This window comes from Vombatus ursinus, unplaced genomic scaffold (genome assembly GCF_900497805.2).
Source record: "Vombatus ursinus unplaced genomic scaffold, bare-nosed wombat genome assembly UNPS02010461.1, whole genome shotgun sequence".
In the NCBI taxonomy this organism is placed as follows: domain Eukaryota; kingdom Metazoa; phylum Chordata; class Mammalia; order Diprotodontia; family Vombatidae; genus Vombatus; species Vombatus ursinus.
In genome coordinates, this window is record NW_020950239.1 from 4,980,744 (window position 1) to 4,994,888 (window position 14,145).

At 39.9% G+C, this 14,145-nt stretch overlaps 1 protein-coding gene across 9 annotated transcripts in view; it reads left to right on the forward strand.

Annotated features, from left to right (window-relative positions):
* RUFY3 (RUN and FYVE domain containing 3) overlaps window positions 1-14,145 on the forward strand; it is a 129,914-nt gene that overhangs the window by 84,930 nt on the left and 30,839 nt on the right. For all 9 annotated transcript variants that reach the window (XR_003568461.1, XM_027854478.1, XM_027854479.1 and 6 more), the window contains 5 exons: window positions 274-375; window positions 2,468-2,591; window positions 6,115-6,176; window positions 8,228-8,293; window positions 10,979-11,048. Coding sequence is in view for 8 of the 9 variants with exons in the window: in XM_027854478.1 (XP_027710279.1) it covers window positions 274-375; window positions 2,468-2,591; window positions 6,115-6,176; window positions 8,228-8,293; window positions 10,979-11,048 (424 nt within the window). In the remaining variant the exon portion in view is untranslated. The remainder of the gene's footprint in view (window positions 1-273; window positions 376-2,467; window positions 2,592-6,114; window positions 6,177-8,227; window positions 8,294-10,978; window positions 11,049-14,145) is intronic.

Consider the following 14,145-nt stretch of genomic DNA (forward strand, 5'->3'; position numbering starts at 1 on the left):
GTATTGTTGATCACCTGCCCATTCCGTGCTGAATGTCTTAGCTCTCCCCTAGTAACTTGTGGTCAGACATTTGCAGCTAACATTCAAGGAGGTCTCTTTGTGCAAATCTAGGAGGAAAATTCTCCTCTAGGTCATTTGGTGGAAACCACAGAGAGAAGCGTTCTGCAGATAGAATGCTGCCCTGCAGAGGCTTCTGCCTGGAATCACTGAGGTCAGGCTCCCAGAGGACTGAATGGTAACATACCTCTCACCTTGCTTTTACCTGTCCTTTAGGACGCCTGTGGGCAGAGGGAGAGCCTGGCTCCGCTTGGCATTGATGCAGAAGAAGCTCTCGGAATACATGAAAGCCCTGATCAATAAGAAGGAACTTCTCAGGTGAGCGCCACATAATGGAGAGCTTTGATCCTTCCCGGGGAACTTCAGACCTGAAAGAAAGAGATTTGTAATTTCCACTCGCAACATGCCTGGCATTCTTTGGTGTATAGAAAGGCATTTGGTCTCTCAAACAAAACTGAATGCTATGTAATTATAATGACCTAACTAGGCTGTGGTGAAGAGTTGAGAAAGTAAAACTCCTTCCCTTCTTGGCAGGCTTAGGGGACTCTGGGTGTGTAATATCGCATATACTGTCAAATATGGTTGCTCTGTTGGTTGATTTCACTAAAACGCTTTTTCCCCCCTATTTATTTCTTTTGTTCATTCTTTCTCTTTTCTTCCCTCCCTCTTTCTCTTTCCCTTCCGTCCTTTGTTCTTTTTCTTTCTTTCTTTATTTCTTTCCTTCCTTCCTTCTTTCTTTCCTCATCTAGGCCTTCCCTGTGCCAGTGAAATAAAAAAATCCATCCAATCCCTATCTTCATCCCTTGTAAGGGATAGCTTAATGGCTAGGGAGTAGGGGAAGAACATATTTTTAAATGAAGGTTGTATAAAAACCAAAGATCAATAGAAAAGACTTGAAAAAAACAAACTTGTCCATCCCAGACTTCTCACCTTAGAACAAGGAAGGCTTTTGAACCATTCATTGCATAGGTGGTGCTTGGCAGTGACTCATAGTAAGAAGACTTTCAAGAATCTGAGAAAACCAGGCAACTGAGAGAACATTAGGAGAGTATTAAGAACTGAGCAGAGACTTATTTAGGCCACTGAACAGAGCAGCCTGGTACAGGTGGGGTGCAGAGCCTGGGCTTAGATATGCTTCTTCCTTGCTGTCACCACTACCAGGCGCCAGGTTCAGCCAAACTTGGAAAACCCAAGCCCATTCACCACACCCCGCCTTCCACTTAATGGAGGGATGGAAGTATTCTACTGCATAGTGCATTGTTTTGAGTTGAATCAAGGGGAGGATCCATCTATAGATCTCCAGGAATGAGCTTCTTCGATACCCTTTCTACACCTTCCTTCACCTGGGATCATTCTCCACCATTTGAGTCAACAAATATTTATACAGTGGTTTACTGTGTGCTAATGACTTAGGGGTCAAAAGAACAATGACCTTTCCTAGTTTTTGTAAAAAAAAACAAAACAAAACAAAACTAACTGTATAATTATGGAAGAAAGACTTAACCCTGGGGCAGCTAGGTAGTGCAGTGGATAGAGCTCCAGCCTTGGAATCAGGAGGACCTGAGTTCAAGTCTGGCCTCAGACACTTGACACTTACTAGCTGTGTGACCCTGGGCAAGTCACTTAACCCCGATTGCCTCACCAGAAAGAAAAAAAAAGACTTAACCTCCACAAAACTGTTGATAGTGGTAGTATATGATTCACGTCATAAGTGCGATAGGAATTCAGAAGCTGGATGTGAGCCCTGGAGCAGATCACCCATCAGTGGCAGACCAGGGATTAGTCTCTTGACTTTGGGGCATCGTTGACCAAGTGTAAGTTCCAAGCTAGATGACCTCTTTTTAAGATGCTTGGCTTGGCCACATTTCTCTGTTCTCTATAACTGTGTCTCATGAAAAAAAATGAATTCTATACAGTGGTCAACAATGATGTCAGGTAGGTAGGACAGAGCCAAGATTTCTTAGCTTTTGAAGGCAAGAATGCTGACGCTGGTGTCCTCCATTTCTGAATGTGTGGATCACCCAGGTTTGGAGGAGAGTTACTGGGAGAACAGAAAGATCATAGAGCCAGGATGCTTCAAGTTTCCTTTGATATACAGAGTGAAAATAGCTTGTCCTTTCACTGGTGGAGGAGCTGTTTGTTTATCCAGCTTAGAGCTCAGCCATGCCCTTCGTTCCATCTCCCTTTGCCTTTCAGAAATTTCTCAACTTGCTGAGGGAGAATCACTAAGCGAAAGGAACAGAAGGAAAAATCAGATCTAGTCCAGTTTATATCATCTCTGCACAGATTAAAACAATTAGATGAAATGAAGTGTTCAGATACAACAATATACCTTTTTCTCGTTTAATTAAAGTTATAGAATTCTTGAGAAGTTCATGTGTGTGAGCCTTCTCCTGGGTTTGTCTTGCAGTGAATTCTATGAGCCCAATGCCCTGATGATGGAAGAGGAAGGGGCAATCATCGCTGGTTTGTTAGTGGGTCTGAACGTCATTGATGCTAATTTCTGCATGAAAGGAGAAGATTTGGACTCCCAGGTACGTAGCTACAGGCAGCCTTCACATCATTCTGGGTTAAATGATGCTCTCAGTATCTAAGTCAGCATGGTTCCACCAACCAAATTAAAGAAGAGTCTTATAAATGAGTTACAGTTAGGAGTCCTTTGATTAATTCTCTTGTGAATATAAGAGATAAGGGACTTTGCATAGACTCTAGATAGGGTCTTTTTTTTTTTAATGCCTTTGAAAAGCCAGCATTTGATACATGGTCTTCTCTCTCCTAATTATACTGCATTGCTATAAATCTTCCCCTCTGCTGAATGAAATGCTAGAGATGAATCACTGTCAAGTTTCACCCTGGGGGAAGGAGAATTCAGGGTTGGAGAAGGTGGAAAGAAAAAAGGTGGTATTTGAAAGTGAAGACAGAATACCTCTCTGACCTGAATTAAAAAGAAAGAAGCAGGATGAAAGAAAATGAGAATCTTTTTTTTCTTCAATTTTTTAACATTTTTATTTAAAGTTTTGAGTTCCAAATTCTGTCCCTCCCTCCCCCATCCCTGAGACGGTAAGCAATCAGATATAGGTTATACATGTGCAATTATGTAAAACATTTCCATGTTAGTAATTTGGTACAAGAAGACTCAAATAAAAGAAAAGATGAAAGAAAGAAAGTGAAAAATAGCATGCTTTAGTCTGTATTCAATCAGTATTAGTTCTTTCTCAGGAGGTGGATTGTATACTTCGTCATGAGTCCTTTGGGATTGTCTTGGACCATTGCATTGCTGGGAATAGCTAGGTCATTCACAGTTCTTCATTTAACAATATTGCTGTTACTGTGTACAATATTCTCCTAATTCTGTTCACTTCACTTTGCATCAGTTCATGTAAGTCTTTCCAGGTTTTTCAGAAATCATCCTGCTTGTCATTTCTTATAGCACAGTAATATCCCATTACAACCATATACCACAGCTTGTTTAGCCATTCCCCAGTTGATGGAAATCCTTACGGTTTCCAGTTCTTAGCCAGCACAAAAACAGTTGCTATAAATATTTTTGTACAAATATGTCCTTTTCCCTTTTTTGGATGTCTTTGGGATATAGACTTAGCAGTGGTATTGCTGGATCAAAGGGTATGCACAGTTTTATAGCCCTTTGGGCATAGTTCCAAATTGTTCTCCAGAATGGTTGGATCAGTTCACAACTCCACCAACAGTGCATTAGTGTTGCAGCTTTCCCACATTCCCTCTAACATCCAACATTTTCCTTTTGTCTCATATTAGTCACTTGATAGGTACGAGGTGATAACCTCAGAGTTGTTTTAATTTGCCTTTCTTTATCAATAGTGATTTAGAACATTTTTTCATATGGCTGTAGATAGCTTTGATTTCTTTGTCTGAAAACTGCCTGTTCATATCCTTTGACGACTTATCAATTGGAGAGTGACTTGTATTTTTATAAATTTGACTCGGTTCTCTACATATTTGAGAAATGAGGCCTTTATTAGAGATACTTGTTGAAATTTCCCCACAGTTTTCTGCTTTCCTTATAATCTTGGTTGCATTGGTTTTGTTTGTGCAAACCCTTTTTAATTTGTGTAATCAAAATTATCTATTTTATATTTTGTAATGCTCTATATATCTTCTTTGGTCTTAAATTCTTCCCTTATCCATAAATCTGACAGATAAAAAAAAAAGGGAGAGCATGGAATAGTTTAACTTTGAAAGTAGCATACTGAATTTACTATATCTTCATAAAAAACAGGTTATACATAATACAGATTGATGGTTTCATACAAAATTCTCTTTTTCTCTTCTACTTTGTATATGAGAATTTCATGCTCTCTTAATCTGTTTATGGCTTCACCTTTTATATGTAAATCATGCAGCCATTTTGACCTTATCTTGCATATAGTGTGGGATGTTGGTCAATACCTAGTTTCCGCCATACTGTTTTCTAATTGAGTTTTTGTTCCAAAAACTTGGATCTTTGGCTTTATCGTATACTAGATTACTACGGTGTAATTTGTACCTAATCTATTCCACTGATCCACCACTCTGTTTCTTAGCCAGATTTGTTTTGATGGTTACTGCTTTATAATATAGTTTGAGATCTGGTGTGGCTAGACCACCTTCTTTTTCAGAAAATGAGAATCTTAAAGAACATGGGATGGAGGTTGGGTTTGGTGAGAAGTGGGCTAAGAGGAACACTGAGCAAAGATCAAATCCACCTGACTTGATTTATCCTTCTACCCTCTTTTTTCATCTTTTTTGCTTAGAGAAGTTGCTTCTATATCAAACAAAATTCCAGTCCTCCTCAATCTAACTTTTTTTTTCTTTTTCTTAAAGCATCACAATGTTTATTGATAGATAATAAATATATATAATCCGGACAGGAGCATGACTTGATAAATTAGTTTATAAATTAATTTAAATTAATTAATTTTAGTACTAGGTAACATACCTTTTTCATCACAAATCACCATTCTCCATCATGCCAGGTGGTGCAGTAGATAGACCTGTGTCTGGAGTCAGGAAAACCTGAGTTCAAATCCTGCCTCAGACATTTACAAGATTTCTGTCCCTGGGCAACTCACTTTACTTCTGCCTGCTTCAGTTTCCTCTTCTATGACGTGGGGATAATGATAACTTATTCATTAAGGTTGTTGTAAGGATAAGATGAGATAATATTTGTGAAACACCTTTCAAACATGAGATAATGTTTGTAAAGCATTTTGCAAACTGAAAAGTGCCATGTAAATGTTGGCCTGATTCTTTCCTTTCTTGTCATCCCCCTAACTCCATTATTCAGTCAGTGGTCAGATTGTGGAAATTTTACCTTTTCTGTACTTGAAAGGTCACAACCCTACTTCAGGTCCTTATCACCTGCTGCCTGGACTACTGTGAAAGTCTCCTAATTGGTCTCCAGGCCTCCAGGCTTTCCTCTCTACCATCTGTCCTCCACAAGGCTACCAAATTGGTACTTCTGAAGTGCAGGACCTGCCATACCACTCTGTTGGTCAAGGGTACAGTCCAGACTATTGTGATTGGCTTTTAAAGCCTTTCATGCTGTGGTTCTCCTCATCTGCCTTTCTTACCTTATTGTAAAATGTCACGCCTGGTTATGCGCAAGCCAGGTGTTCCACCTTCTGTCTCTGTGTCTTTACTCAGGCGGTCCCTGTTATCAGGAATGTGTAGTCTGTCCCTCCTTGCTGCTACATCACAGAATCCCTATGTTTCCTTGAGGCTCAGTGAAGGTGCCACCTCCCCCAAAGGAACCCAGATTCCCCACCCTCTAGTTGCTTACCTAGATCTAGTGTGTTCTGTTTTTTCTTCCAATAGAATATAAGCTCTCTGAGGGCAAGTGCAGCTTCCTTTTTGTCTTTACATCCCTTGTACCTAGTCTAATTCCTAGCCTATTTTTTTAGAGTAGGTGTTTAATAAGTGCTTTCTGATTGAATGAGTGAATGACTAGCTAAAATTTTATGTTGTGAAACTTAGGACCTGTTTAGACAGGGGATGGTGAAACTCAAATTTCATATTAAATCTTGGAAATTATTCTTCTAGGTTGGAGTTATAGATTTTTCAATGTATCTCAAGGATGGAAACAGCACTAAAGGTAGTGAAGGGTAAGTAATACAAGGAAAAGTGGGTTTCCTTTTCCTGTTCTTAATTTTTTTGGTTGTTGGGAGTCCATGATAAAGGTGTGGTCAATCAGTTTCAAAATGATGGGCGTGGAAAGGGCAACCATGCCTGAACTCTTACTTAAAGGGCGTTGTTTATTTAAATCAGAGTCTTTTCAATCTTCGTGGTCTCAGAGAACCCTTTACGCTCTAAGAAATTATTAAGGACACCCCCCCCAAGCTTTTGTAGGGTATAGCTATTGATATTTACCATATTAGAAATATAAATGTTTTAGGATTATTATGAAAATAGTTTTGATCTTTAGGAGTCCTGAAAATTTCTGGAGTCCCTGGCCACGCTTAGAGAGTCACTGACTTAAAAAGATTTGTTCACTCAGTGGATTGTAGCTTCTTCTCAATCTCATAAAACAGTGCCCATCGCTTTTATTATTAAAGTCTAATCACAAATTAATAAGTCTATGATTAGACTTGTTCAAATATACATTCTGCAGCATAGAAATAGATCAAAAATAGAGGCAATACGTCCAGCTCATAAATGAATAGATGTGGAACAATTACAAAGATGTTTTTCATCCTGGTTGGGATAGCTCTTTATTGTGGTACTCCCTGTTAGAGCTAAGAAGCATTTCCATCCTAGTGGAAAAGCCTTCAACCCAAGATTCTGGAGAGCTGGGTTCTGATTATGACCCAGGTGTGATCTTCTGTAAATCGTCTCACTTTTCTGGTTTTCATTCCTAAAATGAGATGGATGGATGATGGGCTCCAGGGTCTCTTTCCTATTATTCTGCAGTGGTCATCCTGTAGTTTGGGAAAGTCATGTGATACTCTGTTTCTCTGAATTAAAATCTGGACCTGTGTACTTTTGTACATGTTGGAATACTTAGGTCTTAGAAAAAAAGATTTTTTTCAGCTCCCTAGTTCTTTCTCCTCCTATTGTCCATAGAGATTTTACATGATCATACCACCTAAAGCTGGAAGGGAACTTAGAGATAATCTGTTGCATGTACATTTTTCATTTTCTGGGTAAGAAAACTGAGTTCCAGAGAGTTTAAGGGATTTGACCAAAGCAAGCAGGTTGTACATGTCAAAGCCAGAATGTGAACCAGTACTCAAATCCATTGGGAGATTTAATCCATTTTTAAATTGTAGTGACTTGGGGATTTGTATGTGTGGCAGAAATAGTGTACAAACATCATCAGAAATGCAAGATACGCAGATTTAAAGACATCTCCACTCCAGATGTTCATAGGGACCGTCTGTGCCTGACCTGTGGTGGAGCCTTCCTAGCTTATATTGATCTTCTCAGCCACAGTCGGATGCACTGTACCTGGACCCCAACATAGTGATATCACGTTGTTCCTTTCTGATTGCCAAGGACAACGTTCATCATGCCATTACAGTAAATGATGACCTTGAAAAAATCACATAACCCTGTTGTATCCTGAATGCCAACCATAGTGTCTAGCACATAGTAGGTATTTACTAAATGTTTGTGTATGGATTGATTGATTGGATAAAATGGAATAGACCCTGTTACACCTGGGAAATGGACTGTAATTAAATCGTGTCTTGGGGCTGTCAGGATGGAAAGCCGTATTTGCTAGGCAGAAGCAGTTCGGTTAAAGAATTAAGGAATATTTCCCTTGTACCAACTAACAACTCACATGGTTCGAGTTTTTAAGCCTGTAGAAAGACTTTATGAATTGTGGGCATGCCATGTGTGGAAACTCCCTTTCATCAGTATCGACTTTTCTATAAATAGCTGTGGCCACACAGAGACTGGACCTGAGCCCAGGTCTTGGTGCTGGCTCCATGCTTAAGGCACGTAAGGCAGCCAGGCTGCCTAGCTCACTGGACCTACAAGGGCATTGCATCCTAGCACCCAGCTCCCTTTTCTGGACCTGTTTCTGGGTCATGATCCTGATTTTTTGTTTTGTGAAAAGGAGGGAGGGGAATCATCACTCTTGGATCATTAAGTATTTATTATATATAATATTTATTATATTATTAAGAAATCTTCATTTCTTTTTTCCCAGAGATGGCCAAATTACTGCGATTTTGGATCAGAAGAACTATGTAGAAGAACTTAACAGACATTTGAAGTAAATAATGAATAAATAATATTACCTTAACCTAAATTTTAATAACGGGAAGAGAACAGAGGGAAAGGGAAGATAATTGGCTGAAAGGTACTAGAGATGGGTCGTGCCCCATTTCCAGGTGCTCCAGCCAAAAGCATTTCCAGTTGTTGGTAATCTCTCCAAAGGGCTCTCAGTTTAAATGTGCTTCAGCAGTACCAGGAATAGACCCAGCCCAGTCCAGGGGGAGTCTTTTTCCCCCTTTGGTTACAGGGTTTTTAAGCAGTTTAAATATTGACTGCCTGGAAACACTCCCCATGCCCAATCAGTTCCTTAGTCTTCCTATTTCTGCCTCCAAAATATCTCCCACATTCATCCCCCCTTTTTTCTCTATTCAGATAGCTACCACCATAGTCCAGGCCCTCATCACTCGGTGCTTAGACAATTCTAGCGGCCTTCTCATTGGTCTCCCTTCCTCAAGCCTTAGCCCTGCTCCACAAAGCAGCCAAACTGATTTTCCAGACATTCAAGAGTGAGCATGTCACTCAGTAACCCTAAAGGTTCCAGTATAAACTCTTCATTTGGCTTTTTCATCCCATCACAGTCCGGCTCCAACCTAGTGCTACAACTTTTTGGTATAGATGTTACTCTTTTCATGCACTCTTCTGGTCCAGCTCAACTGTGTTGTTGCTGTTCACTCATTTCAGTCACGCCCAACTCTTCATGACCCCATTTGGGGTTTTCTTGGCAAAGATACTGCAGAGGTTTGCCATTTCCTTCTCCAGCTCACTTTATAGATGAGGAACTGAGGCAAACAGGGTTAAGTGACTTGCCCAGGGTCACACAGCTAGCAAGTGTCTGAGGCTGTATTTGAATTCATGAAAATGAGTATTCCAGGGGCAGCTAGGTAGTTCAGTGGATAGAACTCAGGCCTTGAAGTCAAGAGGACCCGAGTTCAAATATGGCCTCAGACACTTGACACTTATTAGCTGTGTGACCCAGGGCAAGTCACTTAACCCCAATTGCCTCACCAGAAAGCAAAAAAAAAAAAAAAAAAAAAGAAAGAAAAATGAGTCTTCCCGACTCCAGGCCACCAGTGTATCTACTATACCACCTGGCTCCCTCCCACCCAGCTGTCCTCTATGCTGTTTCTCAAACCCTGTATCTCCCTTCCCTGCCTTTGCATAGGCTTTCCACCCAATGCCTGGAATAATAGCTAACTTTTGGAATAATATCACCCTTGGAGGTTTGCAAAAGCTCTTTACCTCTATGGATCTCACTTTTTCTGCCTCCCAGACTCTCTAGTCTCCTTCAAACAAAGTCCAAGCACTACCTTTTCTACCTGAGGCTTTTTCTCACCCCTGCCCCAACCCCCACACCCGGCTGTTAGTGCTTTGCCCTCCCAAAATTACTTTGTGTTTAGTTAATTTTGGAATATATATCTGAATATACTTTAAAATGCATGTCTTGTCTATCCTGATAGAATATAATCCCCTTGAAGGGACTGGTTAATTTTTTTCCCTTGTATCCTTAGTACCTAGCACATAATAGGAATTTAGTAAATGCTTATTATTGGGTTGATCATCTATTTTTTGTAATTGTCACTGTTGGAACTAAGTCCGCCTGGCATTGTTGTTTTGCCCCAACTCTGGATTTGTCAAATAAATTCATGTGTGGTTTACCTGGTGTTTTCAAGGGATTATTAAGAATGTGAAGATATATGACTTAAGCAATTGACCAAGGAGGAGAGAAGCCTTTTCTTTCAGTGGGTCAAGTAATTTAGTTCCTTGGAGATTTATACACAGTTATTCACTTTTGGGTCAATTACTTTGTCTCTTTGTCCTTTCACGGTCCTCCATCTTTACTTGTGGACTATAGTAACCATCCAATCCATCAACATCATCATTAGTGTTCCCCATGGGTATATACTTCCAGTACTTGGTGCTTTGTAAAACTGTAGGTGGCCAAAGCATCATTAGTGCTAAATACAGACTTGATTTAATAAATGCTGAATAGGGTAGTTGGTTGGATATTTTGGGGGACTTTTGATAAAAGAATACTTTTTATGCATTTGTGGAAACCTAAAGTGGTTGTCGTGGGGGTGGGGGTGGGAGGATAGTAAATGGGGGAGGGGAGAGAGACCAGCTATACCAAACAGGAGCAGTTATAAGTAATCAATTATAGGGTCTTAATGGAGTTTCATTGTGTCCCCCTACTACATTATATTCTCTGTGAGGGTAGGGACCAATCTCTTATTCATCACCCGCATTACTATGCACACTAATATGCAGTCATCATCCTCATTGAATTCATGTTGAATGAAAGGATGATAATTTGTTAAATTAGATTCAGTACTTCCTTTATAACTTTCATTATGTCCCAATATTGAGTAACCTGTATCTCCACTAGGGTTTCTTGGAGAATATTATCCTTAAAGACAAATTTCTTACAAATAATCATTACAAATCTCAGTTCAAGCTAAGAGAGGATGATAGTTATTAGTGGAAAATGTAAGCAGGATCTTACTAATGACTTTATTGATCATTCTTCCCTGACATTCGTTGATTGCATTGTAATAGACTTCAGTAGAATGTTTAAGTTCAGTGTTGAATAATAAAATCATGCTTGCTGATTGATGATAACTATCTTTCAAATAATACCATTCAAATGTGCTTTTTTTTTTTTTTTTTTTTTTTTTCCGTTTGACAGTGCAACAGTAAACAACCTTCAGGCCAAAGTGGATGCCTTAGAAAAGTCTAACACTAAGCTGACCGAGGAGGTAGGTGTGGTAAGGCATTTCTGGGGTGGTTGGGTTGAAGCATTTCTAAGCTTCCCAGGCCTTGGTGTGCGGTAATTACCAGACACAGGTGATTCTTCTTGGCTCCAACTTAGATTCACTCTCCTTTTGTTGAGAATTTTGAGTTTGTGGAACTTAGGAACACCTGCCCTCCCAGACCCCATTCAGTCTTAATTTTTCAATCTAAGAAAACACATGTAGATTCTAGATGGAGCGTGTGATAGTTTTATCAATTGGCTCTTGTGTAGAGTGGCTGGTCAAGTTGAGGACATTGCTGATTGTATTTATGAGGCTGCTGTGTTCATGCCAAGGAGAGAGGTGCTGGTAATTTATTTTGACTTTCATGCGAGATTGATCCAACATTGTTTATGCTGAATCAGTACTTTTGGTCAGACTATTATTACATGAGTAATAGTAAGAGTAGTTGACATTGAACTTTAGAAGCCTTTCCTATCACTTAGTCATTAAACTCACACACCCAGCTGGCTTTATTATCAAAACTCTTTGGCGAGATAACTTGGAGCTGCCCAATGAAATCACTGAAGGGTATTCAAGTGGGTTGACATCAACTATGCCATGCACCAAACTTGATGGTCTTTCGGGTACCATCTTTCTTTCAATGCAAATAACAGTAGAAAAGTACTTCCAGTCTTAACTGTGTGAACTGGGGGAGGGGGAGATGTGAGGGGGAGATCAGCAAAAAGCTCCTATGCCTGATTTTGTCTGTGATTTTATGCAGAAGGGGAATTCAAAAGGTACTTTCCAAGGCTGGGAAGAAAAAAAAAATACCCCAAAACCATGCCTAGTCTTCATTTTGAAGACTAAGTCAAGACTTTGGCCAGTCCCATGCTTTATTAATTAAGGCATGGGGAAATACATATTTCAAATGCAAAGTTCTCTGCTCCTAGACTTAGCATTATGGAATAATTAATTATCCAGTGAGATGTAAAACTATTTTGGGTGAGATGATTTCCTCATTAGGTCCTTATGATTTGTTGGGGAAGGAGGAAAGGAAACAGATTAAGAACAAAAACTCATCTGAGGTCATTGGAAATGATGAAGCCCCTTCTAGTCTCAGTTTTTCACTTCCCTAACAAAAGAAGAAAACAGCGTGGTTTGCAGATTTTTTTAACTTCTTAAAACTGTCCAAACAAATTACAAACTAGCATATAGTTAACATTACAGATTGGATTTTTTTCCTGAGGCGAAATTAAAGTAGAAAGCAGTTTATTACAAGTTAAATACATTTCAAGATTATATTTAAACTATATCTATAAAAAGAAACATGCGAACATAGCGAGAAGGAAAACCTTCCCCAACCCCGTTTCCGTTCCTCTCCCCCTCCTGGGGCAGAAGCAAGAAAGTTGGTTTTGTTCCTTCATCCCCTTCAGTCCAGTTGCAGATTCTTCTGCCTTTAGCCATGTTTTCCTTCCTAGAAGAACTTAAATTAGTTGCAGGCTTGTGTCTTAGAAATTCTGATTTTAAAAACATTTAATTTAATTTAAAAATTAAAAAAAGGAAATTCAGATGGTGCAGAGAATTTAAGAGACACAAGTTATGCTCCAACTAATCCCAGCATTCAAACCTATTTAATGAATGTGTTGATGTTTCCCCCGTTCTTTAGTCACTGAATCGCTTCCGGACCGGTCGTGTCCTGTGCTATGTTCTTTTAAGCCCTGGGGGTTATACAGTGACACAGGAATGCCAGAAAATACTGGCTCTGTTCATCTGGTTGAGCAAACCCGAATCATCAAGGAAGTCCTGACTGCTATTCTTCCGCTAAATTGTAAAGAAAAGTTAATTATCCATAATGGAGATATATTTTTCACACAATCAGGACAGCTGCTAAGAATTTGACTTCACCTTCCACGAGAGGAGCAGGAGAGAAAAGAAGGATTTGAGCAGAATGAGAAGGAAATTGTGTTGGTGATTTTGAAGGGTTTGGACCGGTGGAAGAGGCGACAGGTTGGTTTGGGAGAGGACACTTAGAAAGCTCTCCCAATGCAGATACTGGTCTAGATTCCACTTCTGGGTCTTAGGAAAGGGGGTGGAGGAGCAAAATCAAGTCTTAATGAGCTTTGGTTCATTAAGTCTTGATAAGAATCATTAAAAACTTAATGAAAATTGGGGCAGCTAGGTGGCTCAGTGGATAGAGCACTGGCCCTGGAGCCAGGAGGACCTGATTTTTCAAATCTGGCCTCAGGCACATAACACTAGCTGTGTGACCCTGGGCAAGTCACTTAACTCTATTGCCTAGCCAAAGAAAAAAAAAGAAAAGACTTAACGAAAATCAAGGTTGATTAAGAAGGAAGGCTCAGGAAGTTAAAACATATGGTAGTTTTCAAGAAAAGGCAAGGTAAGAGAGAAAAGATACGGTGGAGTGGTTAAGGCTTTGCATGTTATCTTCCCCCATTAGATTGTAAGCTCCTTGAGGGCAGGGGCTATCTTTTGCCTCCTTTTATATTCCCAGCATTTAGCAAAGTACCTCCCACGTAACAAGCTCTTAATAAATCTTGATTGATTGATTGATTGATAGAGTGAATGGGTAGTTAGGTCAGATTGGCAAAATTGACCAGTGCAAGACAAATGGATTGCAGCTGTGGAGATGTTGAGACTAAGGAAATAAAGTTGAGCGAGTTTGTCGTTGTCGGCTCTGGTAACAAATGACCAAAGAGTCACAGAGGTTTTACAATCATGGTTAACTCCAAAATACCAAAGAGCTCACACAGGTTAAGAGCAAAAAGCCTTCTTTATTCCACTGGGGGAGAGAAATTAGACACACATGTCAGGGCCTCATCTAGTAGGAGAGCAGAGGCAGTGAAGCTAAACCTTGACTTATATATTTGTGGCTAGACAAAGAAGCAAACATCGTAGTATAGAAGGGAAGGGATCTTTGCTTGGTGTAGGTGGGACAGTGCTGGCCAACGACAGAGATGGCCGAGTTCCCTGATTTTTGTCATGCTCCTTGTTTTCTTTGCTAAGGAGAACGACCTTCAGAATTCAGAAAGATCCTGGTTGCCCAGAACGTTGGACCCAATCTAATGTGATGAAATTCAGTAAGGGTAAATGTACTTGTGTG